A 20,927-nucleotide genomic window follows, 5' to 3' on the forward strand; every position below is an offset into this window, starting at 1 on the left:
CTTAGCTGTGGAGGGCAGTGTCACTGGCCCTCATATGTGGGATCCGAACCAGGGCCCTCTGGCATCCCAAGCCAGTTCTTAACCATTGCGTCTCTTGGCCGGCCCTCTTTTTTTTTATTATTTAATTTTATTATTAGTTTCAGGTATATGAAACAACATAATGATTAGACATTTATACCCCTCACAAAGTGATAACCCAACCAAGCCTACTACGCATCTGACACCATACATAGCTATTACAATACCATTGACTATATTCTCTTTGCTGTACTTTACATCAATATTATTTTATATTAGTTTCAGGTGTACAGCACAGTGGTTAGGCATTTATATAATCTGTGAAGTGATCCCCTGGAAAGTCCAGTCCTCATATGACACCCTACAAAGTCTTTACTCAAAATCCCATTTTCGATAATGTATGGAACTATATGATATACTAAACAATATCAACAAGGAAGATGTTCAATATTATTAGGAAAATGCAAATTAAAACTACCATGCATAACCACTTGTACAACTGTTAAAATGGTTTAAATTAAAAGACTGACCGTACCAAGTATTGGTGAGGATGTGGAGGTCCTGGAACTGTCCTGCACTGCAGGCAAGAGAGTAAAATCATGCAGCCACTTTGGCAAATAGTTTGGCAATTTCTTAAAAAGTTAAACATATATGAGTGTTTAGCCTATGATCTAACGATTTTACCTTTAGGCATTTTTCCAAGAGGAAAGAAAGTATATGTTTTTACAAAGACTTCTACACAAATAAATGTTCATAACAACTTTATTTGGAATAGCCAAAATCTGGAAACAACCCAAATGTTTATCCACAGATGAATGAATGAATAAACTGTGGTATACCCATGCAGTGGAATACTACTCAGCTGTAAAGCAGGATAAACTATTGCTATAACATGAATGAATCTCAAAGTAACTATGCTGGGGTGACCAGTTAGCTCAGTTGGTTAGAGTGCAGTGCTCATAACACCAAGGTTGCCGGTTCAATCCCCGCATGGGCCACTAGCTGTGCCCTCCACAACTAGATTGAAACAACTACTTGACTTAGAGCTGATGGATCCTGGAAAAACACACTGTTCCCCAATAAAATAAAATAAAATAAAAACAAAGGAATAAAATATAAAGTAAATGAGACTAAAAATTTAAAAATAAATAAATAAATAAATAAATAAATAAATAACTATGATGAGTAAAAGAAGCCTGACCTAAAAAAGAGGACATAGTGTATGATTTAATTGAAACAAAATTCTAGAAAATGTAACCTAATCTCTAGTAACAGAAAGCAGGCTCTGTGGTTGCTTGGGATAGGAAAGAGAGCATGGTGAAGAATGGGGGGAAGAGACTACAAATCAGTGTGGGGACCCTTTGGGGGCTGACAGACGTACTCATTATCTTGATGGTAATGGTGGTTTTACTGGTGTACATATATGTCAAAACTTACTGTACACTTTAAATATTTACAGTTTATTTGTTATACTGCAATTAGGCCATTTTTTAAAAAGCAATACAGTCTCAAGGATGTTTAGGTTGAAGTAATAGCTTTTATTTATTATTTTTTTTAGCTGAGCCATCCTGCCACCTGTTGGTAGCTCAGCAGCAGCTCAGCTCAGGCCGGACTCAAACCGCTGTTGCTCAGAGCTCAAACCCGTGAGCGAGCTCTTAACCAACTGAGCCACTCGGCCGATCCTTAAAGTAATAGCTTTTAAGTTTGACAGTGAGGGAGTCTTTGGTGACTTGGATGAGGGCAATTCTTCATGAGTAGGGGTTTTTTCCACCTTAGTTCAAGGTAATTGCTGAGGTCTATACTCATCCAACTGGCATTATCAGTTACTATTGATTGAGCACTCACAGCTTTGCATTTTTATTGTACCAGGATTATTATTTTTTTTAATTAAAATGTATTGGGGTGACAATGGCTAGTAAAATTACATAGGTTTCAAGTGTACAGTTCTGTAATACATCATCTATATATCACATATCACCACCCAGAGTCAGTTCTCGTTCCATAGATATGGAAATTATATTAAAATTAAAATTTTTGAAAAATTTCCCTTCTTTGTTGTTGTTCTGTATCCCCAGATTTATGTAGCTATTTGGAGGACGAAGAAGAAAGTACCACCATTCAAAAATTTATAGACCATCTGCTCCATAAAGATGTGGTAGATTCTGGGATGTTGGAAGATCTTGGAATGAATGGGAACCAAGACCAGAAGCAGCAGAAGGATCCTCGTCTTACCATGGAGATGAGACATAAGCAGGTGGGAGGAAAAAACAAAATTAAAATGGATAACAGGAAGCAATCTTTGTGTAACACATTTAATAAGCTTAAATAAAGACAGAGGCTTTATTATGAAAAAGGGTGCCATCTGTGGTTTGGTTAGAAAGAACAAAAATAAAATATAAGAACTTCGGAAGAAAAATAATGTTCGTAAACTGAGGATAGGAAACAATTTAAGAAAGCCCCCCAAAAAAGGAATAATTGATTTTAACCAGTAGTGTGGTAAGCTAAACTTCATTAGTTTGGATATGGTACTTCGTTTCATAAATATGTAGATTGGGTTTTGCTTGATTTTTGTTTTTGAATTGTGACATCAATATATTAATATCATGAATATTCTGGCGAATATTAGAGTGATAATTCTTTTCGAGACAACTGAAAAATTCACTCGTTTTGTGATTATAATTTGAAAGGGAGGACAGATCTGAATTAAATCCAGTTCAGCTGTTTTGAATTAGAAAGGCATATGGAAACTTTCTTTTCCCCAAAGGGAATAGTAGGTTACAGGGAAAAGATGCATCTGGACACTTTATAGAGGAGCTTCAGAGCATCAGAGTGACCCAAGTCTTTGCCACATGTGCAGAACTAAGAGTGAACCAGAATCAGTGTCTATACATGTGTTCTGTCCTCTTGTAACACTGAATTTCTGATTGCTTTAAACCAGAAGGTATGTCTAATCAGCACTGGGGTGTTAGAAAAACTGAGGTAGAAATATATCTTTGTTTTGGATTTATGATAAAAGGGAGGAAAGAAGGTTCAATAAGAGATAGCCATTTTCCAGAAGTCTTATAACTGGATGGTAAGATAAGGATAAAGTGAAGCAGGAAGGAAAGGACCATTCCTTAATTCAAAGAAAGAGTTAATATATTTGAGAAAAAATTGTAGTGCTTACTCAAAAATACCTGTAAAGTGGGTCAAATATATGGTGATGGAAGGAAAAGTGACTCTGGGTGGTGAACACACAATGTAATATATAGATGATCTATTACAGAATTGTACACTTGAAACCTATGTAATTTTACTAACCATTGTCACCCCAATAATTTTTTTTTAAAAATCTGTGAAGTTCATCATTTTGATTTCAAAACATGATCCAGCATCATCAATATATTTAAATAATGATAGAAATGAATAAAGGGCTGTGGTGTTCCTTAAGGCAATACAGATGCTCCTTGACTTATGATGGAGTTACGTTCCAATACACCCATTGTAAATTGAAAATATTGTGAGTCGAAAATGCATTTAATACACCTAACGTACTGTATGTCATAGTTTAAACTAGCCTACCTTGAACATGCTCAGGACACTTATGTTAGCCTACAGCTCGGCAAAATCATCTCACACTTGCAAGCATCATGACAGAGTGTCTTACCACACATTGCTAGCCCAGGAAAAAAAAATCAAAATTCAGAATTCAAAGTATACTTTCTACTGAATGTGTATTGCTTTTGCACCATCGTAAAGTTGAAAAATTCTAAGTTAAAAACCATGGTAAGTCGGGGACCATCTGTAAGTTGCCGTTCTATCCTTTACAATGTAGCCTCCCCAAAGTGTTCTTTTAAAAATCATAATTAGCATGCAAATGGGGTCTAAATAAATAACAGTAATGTATATGTTGGAAAATCTTACGGGTAGGCAATCATTACTAAATAAGAGTTCAGAACTTGGCAGCTGACCCGTTAGATTTTCAACTTTTCCACGGTGCAGATCGTTCCCACATTATTTTGGAGTCATCTTACCTAACTTCTTTTAAAATTATGTGTGGGCCCTTACCCAATAAGCAAATGAATTCCCACTATTCTTCTGATAAACGGTGGAGTTCTGGTCATGAATGTTTCAAACTGGGTATATTCTGAGCTTCAAAATGTGTTCTGCAGTTTTACAAATCCCTTTCTACTTGCAAGGCTGCATGTCACCCTTGTTGTATTCTCTTTAAGGTGAAAGAAAATCGCTTAAGACGGGAGAAAGAACTGGAGCGCCAGAGAATTGAAAAGACCCTGAAAAAATCGATCTTCCTAGAAGCTCAGTACCTTGTGCAAGAAGAGAAGAAAAGGAAGGCCCTGGAGGCCAAGAAAGAGGAGGAGGAGATTCAAAGGGAGATGGTAAAGCTGCGCAGGGAAATAATTGAGAGGAGGCGCACTGTGGAAGAAGCATGGAAAACGTAAGCCAGCCGTGCTGAGCAGTGTGCGGTTTTTTTTTTTCAGTAGTCATTTTGGAAGCACTCTCAAATTTTTTTTTAAATGCACAAACATTAAAATGACAAAACACAACAGAGAAATCACCCACTATTCCACCATCCTAACAAATGAACTATTTTCACTTTTCCGCATGTCCTCCTGGTCTTGGCCCCTTTACATACTTAATTGCAACTGCAACATACATTGAATTTGTTATTCTGTGTGTTGTAATTAACACATTGCCTGGAGTCCTGAGCTCTGTATGTAACTCCATTGAGTTCCTATTCCATAATTTATGCAAGCCTTATGCTGGTAAGCCCTTTGGCTATTTAGATTTTTCTCCAGTATGCAGTGAGCATCCTTAAGCATAGACGTTTCTCATTATTTTGAATTATATTCTTAGGAGTATAATTACTGAGTTAAATGGTACAGACCTTTTTATGACTCTGGAGACATTGCCAAACTGCTTTCCAAATGGGTTGTACTTATTTATACAATTGCTGGCAGTGGGCCAGTTTACCACACTTTGCGGCATTGAGGAGTATCATCATTTTTAATACATTTTGCACTTTTAATAGGTATTGTATTGGTTAGTTTGCACGGCTGTGGTTACCTGAACATTTCTAAGGTTTAACGTGTTTCCTTATGCATGTCTGTTAATTGTGCCTCGTCCTATTGTGACTTGCATCGGTGTCTTGTCTTCTGATAATCATTAACAGAGAGTCTCCACGGCCCTACTGCCACTGATAAGGAAAAAGGATATCTCACTTAAAAGGAAAGTCAAAATCATTCTCACAGGATGTAGTACTATTACGTATCCGCATGCAGAAAATGAGCTTCATAAATGAAATAACTAATATATTTATTTGGAGAAACAGCACTGATGCGTGAACTGCAACAGCCTTGGAACAACGTGCCTGAAGTGCCTGAGTACTCAGACTGAGAGGCCCGAAAGACCTGTTAGATAATCCCTTCCACCCACATCAGCCCACGCAGCTTGTCCCCCTGTGTTCTTGATTGCTCTCCTTCTCCCAGATTTCAAACAGCGTGGAAGTGGATTTTCGCTTCACTCTTTCAAGTGCCAGGCTCAGGCCTCCTCCAGACATGCCATTCCTTTCAGAAAGCAATCACAAGTGTTTTTTAGTGAGTTCTTGCTAAGGTCAACCGTGCTTTTCAGATTGCTCTTAAGCCCTGAGAAATCTAGGCTGACCTAAAATAAAATGGGAAGCAAGTAACATTTGATGGTAGCAGGAAGTGGACACTCAACATGTTCACTGACCAGTCATTTCTTTTAAAAGTTAAAATCATATCCATGGTTACAGAGAGACAGATAATGTGCTATACTTCTAGGTGGGTGAACTGATTTAAACGTTCCAGAAAGCAATTTGGCAATAAACAAGAGCCATGAAAATGTTGTCATTTGAGAATTCCAGCTCTAGGAAAGCTGTCCTAAGAAAATGATCAGAAATCCAGACAAAGATTTGTGCACAAAGACAATTAAAACAATATTATTTATCATAGCAGACATTAATAAATAGTGGAGAAATTAATAAACAATGTTTGTACAGTGAAACAGCACTGACATGGTATCATTGGTTTTTTCTAGGTAGAAATAAGGATAGCTTTTATACCTCTCCAGTTTTTCACAGTGAGCAGATACTTTCACAACAGACACTTAATGTTATTTAAAAAGAACAGATCCATGTTATTAGAACTGTATTTCTTTAAATGCCCACTATGATCTGCCTATAACCATCTAATGTAACATTGTTATGACATTGGTAAATTTGGAAAGATTCAGTAAAATTGTATTGTTGGTAGGGCTTTTTAACTTATTTGTAAGCTGTCCTAAATGGCTTCATTACATAGTTTCAAAGCGTCTCCTCTAAGAGATTTATTAATTACGTAGGGAAAAATAGCAACTTTGAACCAGAGAAACCACCTTAACCAAGTGATGATTAACATCACCAGTAACAAGATATAACATTGTGTGTCCCCTTGTATGAGACATGAGAATTAGAGAATGTCTACAGAGTATTCTGACATCCATTTCCCAATTTGAGTTTCCACAAACGTAAAGTGAAGTTGAGAAAGACTAGGCGACTTGCCTGAGTTTTCAGTTGATTTGTGACCAAGGCCCATGAATCCTGATTCCTGACTAGGTATTATCTTTACTACCTCATTAATAGTATATATACTGTACACATACACATATCTATGTGGTTTAATATACTCCAAAAAGAAAGCAATGGCTGTGAGCTGGCATGAATGTAAGTGGGGGTGACCTGGGTGAGAAAGAATAGCTAGGTGGGTGAGAAAGAGGATGACCAGAAAGATGAGCAACAAAGTTACTGAGAGATTCTTATTACTTGCCTAAAGGCCTTTTCCTTATTGCTATTAAGTTCTGTTTTTTCTTTTAGCTATTTTAGAATTAATATAAATTCCGTTCTCTCCTTACTCAGTAACACCCAATTCTTTTATTATTTTTCTCCCTACAAACCTTGTAAGAGTCTTCTTGTATAAACCTCACTCCTTTCTCACCTGAGGGTCGTTTGTTGTGCCCCCATTATAAGAAGAGAGAGAATTTATGTCTATATTAGAGAATACCCAGTAGTTGTTAACTCTCAAATTTTGATCCACATATCGCTCAGTGTTAAGCTCAATAAAAATACTAAAATATCTATTGGGCTTTCCACTTTTCAGAGTATATTGTAACAATTTTATTTCATTTAATTTGTATTTTTTTAAAAAGGAATAAACTGAGGCTCAAAAAAAAAAAATCACCCTACTATGTAGTTTGAAAGCCAGATCAAAAATCTGTGTCTTCTAATGGAAAATGCAGTGTTCATTCCACTGTGGTAGATTGTATTTGCTTGTTAAGTCTATCATTTATGTATATGTTTTTAAATTGTTATGAACAGAGAAAAGAAGAAGCAAGAAGAAAATTCTCCAAAAATTCCAGAAAGAGTCATGTTTCAAAGTGTTCCTATTCTTCTGGATGAAGAAAAAATGGCAAAAGAAAGAAAGAAGAAACTGAAAGAGTTATTAATCCAAACTTTCAAGGAAAATCACCAGGTGGGAAGCGTAATGTCTTTTAACTGGGTATTCTGTAGCATAAATGACAAAGGGCCCTGTCAGAGATGGGACAAAGTAACATGAAACCCAACCAAGCCTCATCACAAACGCCAAAAGTGCCCATGCCTTGTGCTGTGGGGCCGAGGGCTCAGTGCAGGGCTCTGATCCCCTGTGCGGGGGCTGTTCTCACTTGCTCTGTGTGATCCTGGGAAACCGGGGTATGAATTGGAGACACTTTCCTAAGTTACCCTTTCCAGAATAGCACTGAACTACTAATTGTAGATCTCTGGCAGTTTTTGAAAGCTTGGCTTCCACTTTGCCATTCTTACAAACCATTGTCTTCTGGATAATTCAGAAGAATTTTTCAAAAAGTCACTTGCCTTTTGGTAGTTCAGATCCTAAAGCAGTGATATACTTACATTTGTGCTCCCCCCCCCTTTTTTTTTGTTGGTTTCAGATGCCCAAAGCAATGTAATAGACATTTACACCTTTCACAAAGTGATAACCCCCCCATCTACTACCCCTCTGACATCATATTGTATATAGCTGTTACAATTCCATTGATTATATTCCCTATGTACTTCACATGCCATGACTATATATATGTTATAGTTGACATTCAGTATTGTTCAGCTTCAGCTTGAGATGTTCAGCACAGTGGTCAGGAATCCACACATGGTTTGCATTTTATTTATTCTTCTCTCTCTCTTTACTTTCACTCTTTGTAAAATTAACTGGCAAATTTTTTTTTTTTTTTTTTTACAAATGAGCATCTTTCCCAGGTAACTTACTTAAGCAGAAGTGTTTTTCAATGAAGTGGGATTGATAACACTATGAATTTGGGGTTTAAAACATTTCAGATGAAAGGAATTACTTGGAAGATTTGTAAATGAGAAGGTTGGATATAAAAGATAACCATATATTTTATATCTCCTACAACAACCACCCCTGGGCCTTAGGCATTGCTGAAATTCAGTGAAAGTTAATGGAATGAACGCATTAATGAATGGATTTAACAAGAGAAAAGAGAATGTCAAGAAGATACTGAGGGCGCTTGATAAATGTACAATAGACTACAAAGACCCTGGAAATCAGTTAACAGGAATTTGAATATGATATGGATAACTAAAAGATGAGGGAAAAAGTAAAGTAGGTCAAAGCAATGTTTTTTAAAAAGCTAAACACTAGATGGTGGCATTTTGGACTGATGGTCAAGCAGCCATAATTATTCAGATATAAAACAGCAAGAGTTTGGTCAGAGTTTTGGCTTTAGAGATGAAAAGGTAAGTGTGGTAGGGGGAAATGTTAAGAATTAGGGTTAACATTTTGAGGAAGATTGTCAAAGACTCTTCGATGAGAGTCCTTCATGAGACCGATGGAGTTACTGTGTGCTTGTGCAATAACAGTAAAGATTTCTAAAAGAAAATAGGACGGGAAATGAGTACTGGGGGCCATCTTGAAAAGGCATGCGGAGAAAGTGCCATGATATGTTACCCAACCAATGAGAGATGAATATGACATGTGTTCCTAATAAGATTAACTTCCAAATTTTATTGAAGTCTGCTGTATAAGAAGAAATAATGTATGTTATAGATACAAGTGCTAGGGACTTTATTTTAGACAAAAATACAGTTTTACAAACTTAGTGGCCTACTAAAACATTACTCAGTTTTAAAAGGACCAGCCAGTATATTTTAAAATGAGAGATTATGAATAAGTTATCTCTATTTTGGCACACATTCTGCTTGATTTGAACCTATACTTGTCTTTTAGTTTTTATTCTGAAATAATTTGAGACATACAGAAAAGTTGCAAAAATAATACACCGAGTTCCTGAATATCCTTCATCCAGCTTTTCCCAATGTTAATATCTTACAGAAGCATAGTATAATTATCAAAACTAGGAAGTTAATGTTGGTACATACTGTTAAATACTGTTAACAAAATTATAGATCTTATTAGAATGTAACTAGTTTTTCCACTAAGGTTCTTTTTCTGTTCCAGGACTCAGTCTGTAATTTCATGTTGCATTTAGTTGTTACATCTCCTTAGTCTCCTCCCAGCTCCTCAGTCTTTCCTTATCTTGTATGATCTTGAAATTTTTGAAGAGTACTAGTCAGGTGTTTTGTAGAATGTCACTCAATTTGGGTATTCTGCTGCTCAGATTGATATGGCTTTTCGGTAAGCATACAACAAGAAGTGATGCTCTGCTCTTCTCAGTATATCATATCGGGGTACGTAATGTTAATATGTCTTATGACTGTAGGTATTAGCCTTGATCACTTAATATTGTGTCCAGTGGGTTTCCCACTATAAAGTTACCTTTTTCCCCTTTGTAATTCATAAATGTCTTAGAAGAAATATTGTGAAACTGTGCAACTCTCCTGCTTATCCTGCTTATCCTTAAACTTTCACCTATTAATTTAAGCATCTAATGGTGGATCTTGCCTGTAACAATTATTAATGTGATATTTGTCTAGTGATGATTTTGTATTTCCCTCATTTCTTCATTTATTGAAATTCTTCTAGAAGGAAAAACTGCCCTTTCTTCCCCATTTATTTATTTATTTATTCGTTCGTTCATTCATTCATTCATTCAATTATTTATTTGTGTCAGTATAGGCTCATGGATATTTATTTTTTTCTGTGGGTTATAATCTAATATTATTGTTGTTAACTTTGTTACTCAAATTGTTCTAACTTTAGCCATTGGGAAATCTTTCAGGTTGACTCGTCTGCCCTTCCAAAATACTACCATCCTTTTTTGGGCACTTCATTTCTTTCTGTCACCACAAGATGTTTCAGGCTCATTCTTGTATTTTCCCTGCCTCAGCCCTGGAATCAACCACTTCTACATGGAACCCTAGTTCCTTTTACTGGAGAATAATATTTGGAAACCAAGATCTGGATACACTAAGTGTGCTCACTGCTACTGGGGTATCAGTTGTTCCTGGGCCCTCTCAGCAGACAGAACTGGGAAATATATGTTGTATGCTAACCCACACATGCACACACATTATGTTTATTTCTGTGTCTATCTGTATACATATTAAAACCCATGAGTTCACACTGATACCTCCAATTTCAGTGCAACAACACAGGGATCATGCTGTCCTTTCCTCTTCCTCCTTTGTAACTTATTTCTGTATCTATCTGTATATATGTTAAAATATTAATGAGTTCATGATAACTCCAATCCTACTCCAGCACCACTGGTTTCAGTGTAGCCTTTTCTTCTTGCTTGTCTTTAACTTCTTTCTTTGACAATTGAGAAACCTGGAACTTATTATATAAAATATACTCACTTATTTGTTTAATCCTAGTATATTATATTTTCAGAATTGCTAACCCATACTGCTATAGAAACATTTTACTAGCTAGAGTATGCTATTTGTACAGTTATTTTTGTTTTTAGCCTTATCAGCCAAAATATTATTTTCCAAAGTTTCTTAGTTAGTTCTTTTCTTCTCCTTCCCCTTCAGTGTGATTATATGAACCATTTGTAATATTGTTAGTGAAGCTCTAACTCAGATTCCCCCAGATATGGGTGTGACAGAGACATAGGAAAAATCTACCTACCAGACTCCTCGGGCTTTTACATAGACTTGGCTCAAGACAGGACAGCCTCCGTAAATGCCACCGGACTAGTAGGCCCTCTGGCTCATTTTCTTGGTCCCAGTCCTCATTCCTAGCCTGGTTCTAAAGGAGCCTGAAGCTGCCCTTGGGTAATGAAACTTGAATACTCAGCAGCCTAAATATGACCACAAGATAAAAAGAGGAAATGCCTCACTGCCTTGGAGAGAGCAGCGAGATCACAGGAAGCTCTTGTCAGCACCCTCGGAAGGGTTCACTGGCACAAACCCAACAGCAGGCTGTACAGAGTATTTGCAGGAAGGCTTTAAAGAATTTGTTTCTGGGAGTTGCTGTAGTTCAGGCTCCTTTCATTCCTGTACTCTTTGTGCTTTGACTCTGGATGGCCTTTGCTCCCCCAAACAATCTCTTAACATTACATTTGGATCATATTATTTATTGGGTTGTTGGAAAAGTCATGACGTATTTTTTCTATGTTTTTCATTGCAAAAATGCGTCATGACTTTTCCAACAACCCAATAATAGGAGACTTTCTGAGAAAAACAGAGCAGGCTTTCTTATCAAAACACAAGTTCAGGTACAGCACTATTCATGCATCTTTTCCACCCATTTCATTTCTAGGTCTCTTTGTTTTATCAGAAACATCTATTTTTTTTTATAGAAACTTTCTACTTCCAGCCTATCCTATTTTCTCTTTGATCTTGCAGTGAAATCTCTTGGGGAGACTCAGCAATCCACATGCTGTTGCTAATTAACAGTAACAAAAAGGGATTAACTATGAAATTCTTAATACCATTTGGAAAATGGCCTTCTTAGTTCTCACCGTATTCTGAAATACATTTCATATTTTCCTAGTGAGATAAGAAAGTCTATGATCTTTCCTGCTTGTGAAGGTTGAAGAGAACAATGAAAAATGGGTTGACACTAACTTAAATCTTAATTCTATGGGGGCACCAAAATTGCTTATTTGTTTGGGGATGAGATCCGCTCATCAGCTAAAGCTACCAAGTGGACTGGGTGGGAGATTAGAAAAGAAAGACCCAGAGACAAAAAAAGCTGGGATCAGGAGGTCCACTGACCGCTGATGGAGCAATGGCCACGTTTATTTTTTGCAGAGCGCTTATATAGCAGCAAGCAGCTGCAGAGAGCAGTAAACAGCTTCAGCAGGTCTATTTATTGGGTTAGACATAGTAAGTTACATCCTGTTATGCACTTCTCTAAGTGCACAAGCAGGTTGCATTTGTTATGCCCTTTGTAGAAGCTCCTGCAGCTTCAGCTATTCTTTTGTCTTCTTGGATCAGTGGGGGTGGAACGTCCACTGGGAGGACCCTGTCAGCTTACAGCCTGCTCCCCACAGGTTGGGTTTTTCTGTTAGACAGTAGGTAAGAATGAACCAAAGGGAGTCGTTGTGGCATAGTGCCTTCCAAAAGGCTACCCCAAACTAAACCAAGGGAAACTGGAGATATATGGGAAATAGACCTGACGAGATGATGAAAACTGTAGTTAAGCACCTCATTTATATAGCATGATCCCTTCCTAAAGATCTTAGTTTTATCAGGATCGCCTACACACTACTGCAGCAAAACCATGTCTGAGCTGACACATAGCAAGCACCTTCTCAGCAATGTTGTCTGCTCAGGGAAGGCAATGAAGGGAACGCCTCTTTGCAAATAAAAAAACTGCAGAGAGAGAAACGTAGGGCACACACATGAAGAATATTGGGATTCGTGTGTTACATATGTTACTTCATATAGCTAAGTCTCTGTCAAACTTCCCAGTAAAATTTTAGCGTTGGTAAGGAGGTTGCTTATTTTGTTAGTATAGTCTTCCTTACCCTCACCCTACAAGTAATCCAGGCTTCCCATTCTCACAGAAGGGACAGTGCTTACCAACACATTGCACTGGTGTTTTGCTTTTCAAAATGCCATGAAGCCTTTTTTGATCCCAGAGGTTCCATTCATGTATATATGATTAATTTTTCTTTTTTTGTTTTTTGGAAAAAGTACTGATTCATTTCTGCTTTTAAAAAATTAACAAAAAGCCTTTTTCATAAAGAAAGCCCATTCTCTAAACTTGTACAGAGTAGAATATCTTTTTCCCCTAAACACTAGGCATTTCAGGTGAATATTTATAAGGATCCTGGGAACCATATGGGTGAGGAACAAATGACATCATATCATTGTCTTACTGCCAGACTGCCCTAGAGTGAATCAAGTGTTTGTCTAATACATTCTGAGGTAAGCTGTACTTTTAGCAAAGTGTGTGTGTGTGTGTGTGTGTGTGTGTGTGTGTGTGTGTGTGTGGCTGGGGGTGGGAGAGAGTGGGCAGGGAGTGGGGATTCATAGAGAGGAGGAAGAAGGTCTAGAAGGGGAAGAAGGAAGAAAGGAAAGAGGTAATGGGGAGCCATAGATCTGCCTTCCCTCTTAAAGACATGAGTCATGAAAATTGGTCCAAGCTATGCTGGGAAAGGAGCTCTAGCCTAACGAATACTGTCATAGGCTATGTTCTGGTCATTCTTCTTTAAAAGATCCCAGATAGTTTTTTATTGTTTAAGAATTTACTGTTATGACAAGACTAAGCAATTGCTTTCTGAAATTCTACTACTAGAGTGAAGCCGTATTAGATAATTACAGCAATATTATTGATTGAAAGTTCTCAGCAGAATTAAGAATTTACAAAATGTCCTTATGTTAGCAATACACATTTATGCATTTATGGGTGAAATGATATAATGTCTGATGTCTGGGATGTATTTTTAAATGCACCAGGAAAAAAAAAGTGGATAGAGGAGAGATGAAACAAGATTAGCAAAACATTGATAACTTTTGAATCTTAGTGAGGGTTTTATTCTTCTGCTCTGCTTTTGGGTATGTTCGTTAAATTTCCGTAATAAGCATTTTTTCTTTTTATTTTATGAAAGGAAGTAGGAAAAAATTAAATACAGAAGTAAAATGAGCATCACATCTTCCAGGGTATAACAAAAGCAGCTTTTTGTCTATAGCCAGTAGACACAGGTAGCATTTTACACAGCAGTGATTGTCAAAGTTTAGGCCTCCATGCTCTCCCATGGACCTCAACAACAAGTCCCAGTCTTGGCACTGTGTGCTGAGAGCTGACTTTATTTTTCTCCAATATGATTAGTTACAGGAGTATATATACTTGGAGATGGGGGACACAATGTTTTCCCCTGTGTTCTTTTAAAAATTATAAAGTCAAAAAATGTATTTCACAATAAAAAATAATTTTTAAAAAAAAGAGAGAAAATTTCCAGAACTCAAAAAAAAAAATTATAAACATCAGAAATAGGATGGTTCACAGGTTACCACTGATTTTCAGTGCTACCTCTTCCCAGGAGCATTTATTTTGCCATGGTAAAGATCCTCTTCTCCTCAACACCCTAGCACTTCATACGGTCTGTGGGGTCTTCTGGCCAGCTATAGTAGTGCCCAAAAGGAAAAAAATAAGTTGGGGATTGCTTTTTTATGTAGCAATAGGGTGCCTGTTCCTTTTGGCCTGTGCACATCAGGGAGTCAGTTGGGGCCCTGTGGGGAGTATAGCTTTATTTCTGACATCCGAGCCTTGGCCGACTCCCCTGGACCACTGGTTGCACCACAGTTACTTCCATCCGGCAGAAATAAATTGTGAACTTGTTGACAGTTTTGTCTTCTTCACAATTCATTGTTTATTTTGCCGTGACAGATAATTTTGATGCAATTATTGCTGAGCTCTCTGACAAAAGGGAAATAGCTGAGGAATTCTGATGAGGTACCCTCTTCATTAATCAGGACTAGCATCTCTAGTGACAGGGTTAGAATTACAGTGAAGATTGGATAGCAAATTGCTGTTCCACCTCACGTCAATCATGCCCAATGACAGCAGTGTGATTATACTTCAGAAAAGAGATTTTCCTGCCAACAAAACGGGGCAACGCCAGTGCAGGTAATAAATTTAGCGGGGTGAACTGTCACTTCTTCTCTTGAGTGGAACCCTTCACAACCTAGTGATGTCTTGGAGAAGATTTTGAGAGGAGAAAAGCATTTCACTTAGAAAATTTCTAAATTTCACTGTGTAGTATTTTATTCCAAAAATTATTATAGGTATGTACTTAGCAACACTCCTTCCCACAGGTTTGTTGTTTTTTTCAGTATTTTATTGACCTGTATCAAGCCTTACTTATCACCCAACTATGTAGAGAGACGTGGAAGTTAGTAAAAGAATGCATGACCATATTTGAAAATCTATCAGGAAAAAAAAACATGGTGTAGAAATAAGTGAACTAGGGAAGAAATGCCAAGAGGTCAGACTAGACGTCTGGCTAGTTAAAACACTAAGTTCTTCTGGTTTAAACAGAATGTATTCCTCTTCCAACCCAGCTGTGGTTTTAAATAATTGTTCTGTTTCAAAGAGGAAAGGGATAAAGCAGTATTGTGGCTCCAGAGTGTAGAACTGAAGAGGAGAAGCAGGTCTGGGAGCAGCAGGAGCTCAGCTGGGTGATAGAGTAAGTCGCTCATGACAAGGAAGTGCACCCCCGCTTGCTTCCTCTAAATAACAGCTCCTCCCAGAGAGGGTGCACAGGATTTTCCTTCTCCTAATATTTTCCTCTGAGCACGTTTTTGATGTTCCTGTTTGCCTGAATAATGTTTGCTGCAAATCAAGAATAACTGAGCACCTATTCTTGATTCATACTTTTATTTTTTTTTATTTAAATTTTACTGGGATTGCTTCTTTGTAGAGACAGGGAAAAAACTAATAGCAAGTTGATTTCAAGAAGGCAGTTGTCCTATGAGTCTGTCCCTTGGTTGCTATTAACTTCTGTGTAGTGAAACTGAATTATAGACCTTTACCACTAATCATTTTGCTCTCAAAGTCTAAAATTAAGTATTTTTAAACAAATATATTGAGTAGAGCATTTATAAACTCAAATTTTCCCCTCTTAAATTCAGATATGTTCTAGCAGTGCTTTTCTACTTGTAGTAAGTTATATATTGATTTCTTTGTCTTTAAGTGTAAAAGAAGTAAAAAAAAAAAATTGTCCTTCCTTTTTAGGAGAAACTTTTTGCCTAAGAGATTAGGGTCATCAGGCTGCCAGAATGTTTTAGTTTTAGTCTTAGGTGTACCACTAACTCTTCATTGTGTAAATTTAATCATTAACCCTTCTCTACTTGAAGTTTAGCTTGGAAGGTAAATCATAATAATATCTGCAGTCTCTATTTTGTAATGATGCTCTACAAATTAACAAAATAGTACACGTCAGGTGCTTCAAACTGTACAGAGAAAAGGAATATAGAACTCCAGGAAGGGCACTGTTAATGTTATTATTTTCAAGGTGGATTATGCTTGTGCTATTTCATCATTAGAATTATCCCAGGAGTTAAAATCAAGTCCTTCAAGAGGAATCTGGTAAATAAACACAGGATATTTTCTTTTGACTATGGCACAAGTTAACACATTTTTTTTTCATGCTGTATTTTGTGGGATAAATAATAATGCAAAAAGCATACCTCCTCAACCTGGCAGCTGTGTGCCTTTTCTTTGTTATGACTGAAGACAGCCTATATTCAGCAAATCTCCCTTCCTACATCCCTCTCTTCTTCCATTCCCTCCTCTCCCTCCTTCCATGGGATCTATGGTAAAGGTCTAGAAAATGTGCCCTCGTTTAACATAATGAAAAGGGAACAAGGACTTTAAAAAGCTTTCCATGGTTTCTCCTGATGGAAAATAAACAAGATTTTATAGTTTGTCTAAATGGAAATGTAACTGGTTTCCTATGTAAAAAGTAATTCTGGCCAAATAGGCTATTTCTAAGATTCTAGCATATGCTCCCTTATGTTGTTGGTCTTTTAACTTACATATTTTCTCTCCCTATAACCTCTCAAAAGTAGAGATTATATCTTAAACAACTATGTTCAGAGTCCCCAAATTCAAACATAGTGGTGGGTGCCTACTAAATATTGAAATAGTGAAAGATATGTATTTTTATAGAGAAAGGAGCAATAAGTCGAGCTGACCCTGATAAGGCTACAAAGTTCTTAAAGCTGGTCATTAGGCATCCCCGTAACCCCCACAAGGTCATTTCCTATGAGGTTACTTTCTATGTTAGTGCTCCCCACACTTGATACCATTCCCAGATTTGCCGTTCCCATTTATGGGACCCAGTCCTTCCCTCCCAGAGGTTCACAGTCCAGTGAAACCAGTAAACAGTTGATTATAATACAATATGATTAGTGTCTTGACTGAAGAAAGCATAGGTTGCTCTGGGAACAAGTGGAAGGGCACTTACATTTGGGGAGAATGGTTGGCAATAGGAAGGCTTCCTAAGAGAGGCGACTCCTGAAGTAGTCAGGCAGAGAGAGAGGGCAGAAAGGGATGGAGAAATTAGTATGACTGTAGATAGAAAAGTGTGAACCATCATTGGTGTAAGGCCAATAACTGAAAGGAATTTGATGTAGGAATGGAAAGTTTGCTGTGAAGATAAAAGATACAGGCAAGGACTAGCTCTCAGAGATTTTCGTATACTAGGACCATAAGTATTTCTCTAGGACACCCTTAGGGTCAGTAGACCTTGTCTGATTTGTTGTCAGATGCATATAGTGGAAGACTGCAGGCAGCCTGAGCGTCTAGTCTCTCTCTAGGCCTGCTCAGCCAAGGCCCTGACATGGTCACTGGTAGCCCAGCGGAAGCCCTTGTTGTTAACTGTCTTGTTCCCAGGGACCAGAGGACCCAGTCCATCCTTGTGGGATCTCCCACGATCGTTTGTGTGGCGCTGGTAGTAGGAATGAATTAAATGGTTGGTATTTTAAACTCCAAGACAGCCTGACAGGGAAGATCCTGCTGGAAGCAGGTCTTTCAAGCCTCTCAAACAAACCCTGTAACTTAGATCTTAGATGTGACTGTCCCTCCTGCCCCTCACAGCCACTGGTGACTAACAATGAGAATTAAGTATGCTAGTGTAAGTCATGAGGCTGAGAGTACCTCAGTTTCATGACTTGAATATTTCTTATCATTATTTGCATAAAGCAGTCGTGCTTTCTCTGTTCCCTTCCCATTAAGACAACAATTCCTAGATCTGTAAGAAAAAGTGTGAGGGGGAAATCTGAGGACGGGACTCTTATTAGATATTTGAAACACTGGCGCTGATCAGTGGTGATTTTCCAAATGTTTCCATTGTAGTGTCAAAAGCGCTACTTCTCTGCCTGGCACAAGCTGATTCTTGATGACAGGATTAAGCTGGGAAAAGCGGGGACCCTGTCTGAGTGGAAGTTACAGCTGAAGGTGCTGAAGGCCTGGAGAGACTACACAAGATCTCAGAAGCTGGAACGGGAGACGCGCGCCATGGAAAACGACCTTAGGGAAGAAAACAGGTACTATTATTTATGCTATGATAATCCTTCCAGTGTGTTTATCTAGGACCTCTGTCTTGAAGAATCCCGAAATGAACTCTAAAAACACTGTTCTCTAGAATCATCTCATCCACTGTTTTCCTATGTTACATCCTAAACTAGAAAAATTAAACTGAAAATTATAAGCAAAAAAATTATTTGAGTAAAACACACGTACTAATGTGCATGCTTTCCTTTTTTAAAGGAAGCAAGTATTATGCTTTTTCCCTTGTCCTCTGATATAAGTAGCATTTCACTTGGACCAACTTACAATTCAAAAGACAGAGTTTAGTTCATATACCAGTAATTCATGTTGGTAGAAGTCGCTGTCTGCACAGAGAATATTTATTAGGGACACAGGGAATATCCACTGGGAGGGCAGACCTGCCAAGGATGATTTCTGCCATTCCCACGTCTTTTGTTCCTCACTTTATATAGAGGTTTTGACACCTATATATCTACTCCCTCTTTTTCTTGTGAATGACAGAATTTGTCTTCAAATAAAACTTTCTCTGTTCCATCATCTTAAAATTAAATACATTTTGTTTTTTTCATTTCCAAGTTTCACTTTGCATTCTTGAACCAAAGTCATAGATGTAGAAGGAACCATTTATCTGGGAGAGGGCAGTTCATGTTCTCACGTGGGCTCAATTCTCCACCAGCAACTCTGTTCTTCACTGAGGGTGAAAAATTCAGTGAATGGCATATGAAAGCATTGTTACGTAGAGGAGAATGGTGCCTCATGGAGTTGTGCAACCTTGTGACAGCACTGGGCCCTGGTGAGGACACATAGGAGACCGACACCCCCTGTCCTCAAAGAGCTCACAATTTTGTGGGGAAAAGAAGACCTAGAAACAGTACCAGGGTTGAGCAGCTGAGTAATGCATCCCCTTTTGCTGCTGAGATCTTAGCAGAGGGAAGTGTTGCTGTGACTGAGGAGGCCCCTCCTGCCCAGTGCCAGGAAAGGCTTTATCAAAAAGGTGGGCTGTGAGCTGGGCTGTGCACCATAAGCAGGATGTTCCTAGGTGGGAATGGGGAGATGAGATGACGGCATGGAGTGTAGCCATCCAGACTGGCTGGAGATCACCAAACACGTGGTTGTCAAGTTCAACTTGCAAAAGGGCTTGAACGCAGGACAAGGAATTTAGGTATTCTTTTGTAAAGAAAGGTAAATTCTTGAAGGTTTTTAAGCAGGAGGGTGACCTAGTCAATTTTACTTTCCTACAGTATGCTGGGGAAAATCTTCAGTATAAAAAAAGGTCAACGTAGAAAACTCTTCCATAAGTCGTTTCTAAATTCTTAGGACCTAGTGATTGATATAAGGGATTGGAATAATAATCTAACTGAAAAAGGAATGGCTTTCAGGATTTGTTGGATAAAGAAAGGAAACCGGAGATTTTGTGAAGGGGAAGCAACATGGGTGAGGTCATAAAGGAGGTAGAAACTGAGATATTAAAGTTAAAAGTGGCCTGTGAAATTTACATGCCAGAAGAAACTTGTAGAAAGAAAAATCTAAAGAACTTGAGATTCCATTCCAATTAAACTGTTTAAATATAAAAACATTAAATAGAGGTTACATAATAGCATAATGTGCCAATTTTTTTTAAAGATCTCAGAACTTTTTGTCTCATATCTGTGAATTATTTTCAGGTATCTATTTTTAAATGTTCAAAATGGTTATTACATTTTTTTAAACTGTCAGAGATAGGAAATATTTGACTTATAATAATTTTTTACTATAAAACTTTAGAGCAGGAAGACACCTCAAGGATTGTCTAATCCAGCCCCTCATTTTACACATGATAAAAGTAGGGCCCAGAGCGGGTATGCAGTTCTCTCAAGTGCTTAAAGTTAAGAGTAACTAGTCCAAGACTAGAGACTGGTCTCTTTGATCCTGAGTCAGCTGCGTTTTCCTATGCCACACAGCTGTGTTAGATAGCATCCAAGTAAAGGTTCCCTAAGACAGCCATGCTTTTCAGTTATATAGTAATTGACTTTAGATGGCTGCAGATGTAATTAAGAAATGAGAAGTCATGCTGGAAACATGAGAAGAAAGGATCTATTAGATACAAACCGTACTTTGTGCTGCTTGCCTACAAATCCCTGGCTCTCTGCATGTTGTACTTTGCTCTAGAGATTGGTTTAGGATAATAAGTTGGATGACTTGGTTTCTTGGTGCATGTAGAAACCAAGAAATGTTAGTGGGATTGAGGGTGTCAGGAGAGCTGGGACCCTCTTTCCTGTGCTCATCACGGTTTCTCCCAATAGCTCAGTGGACACTGAATACATATTTGTTAAATAGTGAGTCAGTGAATGAATGAAGAGCTCAGTTGCTTCCGCTCCTGCAATTTAACTTGATAGCATTTTTTTAAATTAACTAATTTTATTTTTTTATTATTATTAGTTTCAGGTG

General features: G+C 37.8%; 2 protein-coding genes across 2 annotated transcripts in view; one reads left to right on the forward strand and one right to left on the reverse strand.

Annotated features, from left to right (window-relative positions):
- The window catches only part of QTRT2 (queuine tRNA-ribosyltransferase accessory subunit 2), a 49,276-nt gene extending 37,919 nt beyond the window's left edge, over window positions 1–11,357 (reverse strand). The window contains exon 1 of the mRNA XM_019652273.1: window positions 11,124–11,357. The gene's annotated coding sequence lies outside the window, so the exon portion shown is untranslated. The remainder of the gene's footprint in view (window positions 1–11,123) is intronic.
- Window positions 1–20,927, forward strand: part of CCDC191 (coiled-coil domain containing 191) — a 78,098-nt gene that overhangs the window by 10,942 nt on the left and 46,229 nt on the right. Inside the window, exons 3-6 of the mRNA XM_019652224.1 lie at window positions 2,094–2,272; window positions 4,230–4,453; window positions 7,391–7,544; window positions 18,306–18,496. Of these exons, the coding sequence (XP_019507769.1) occupies window positions 2,094–2,272; window positions 4,230–4,453; window positions 7,391–7,544; window positions 18,306–18,496 (748 nt within the window). The remainder of the gene's footprint in view (window positions 1–2,093; window positions 2,273–4,229; window positions 4,454–7,390; window positions 7,545–18,305; window positions 18,497–20,927) is intronic.

Source organism: Hipposideros armiger, unplaced genomic scaffold, assembly GCF_001890085.2.
Source record: "Hipposideros armiger isolate ML-2016 unplaced genomic scaffold, ASM189008v1 scaffold_176, whole genome shotgun sequence".
Taxonomy (NCBI): Eukaryota; Metazoa; Chordata; class Mammalia; order Chiroptera; family Hipposideridae; genus Hipposideros; species Hipposideros armiger.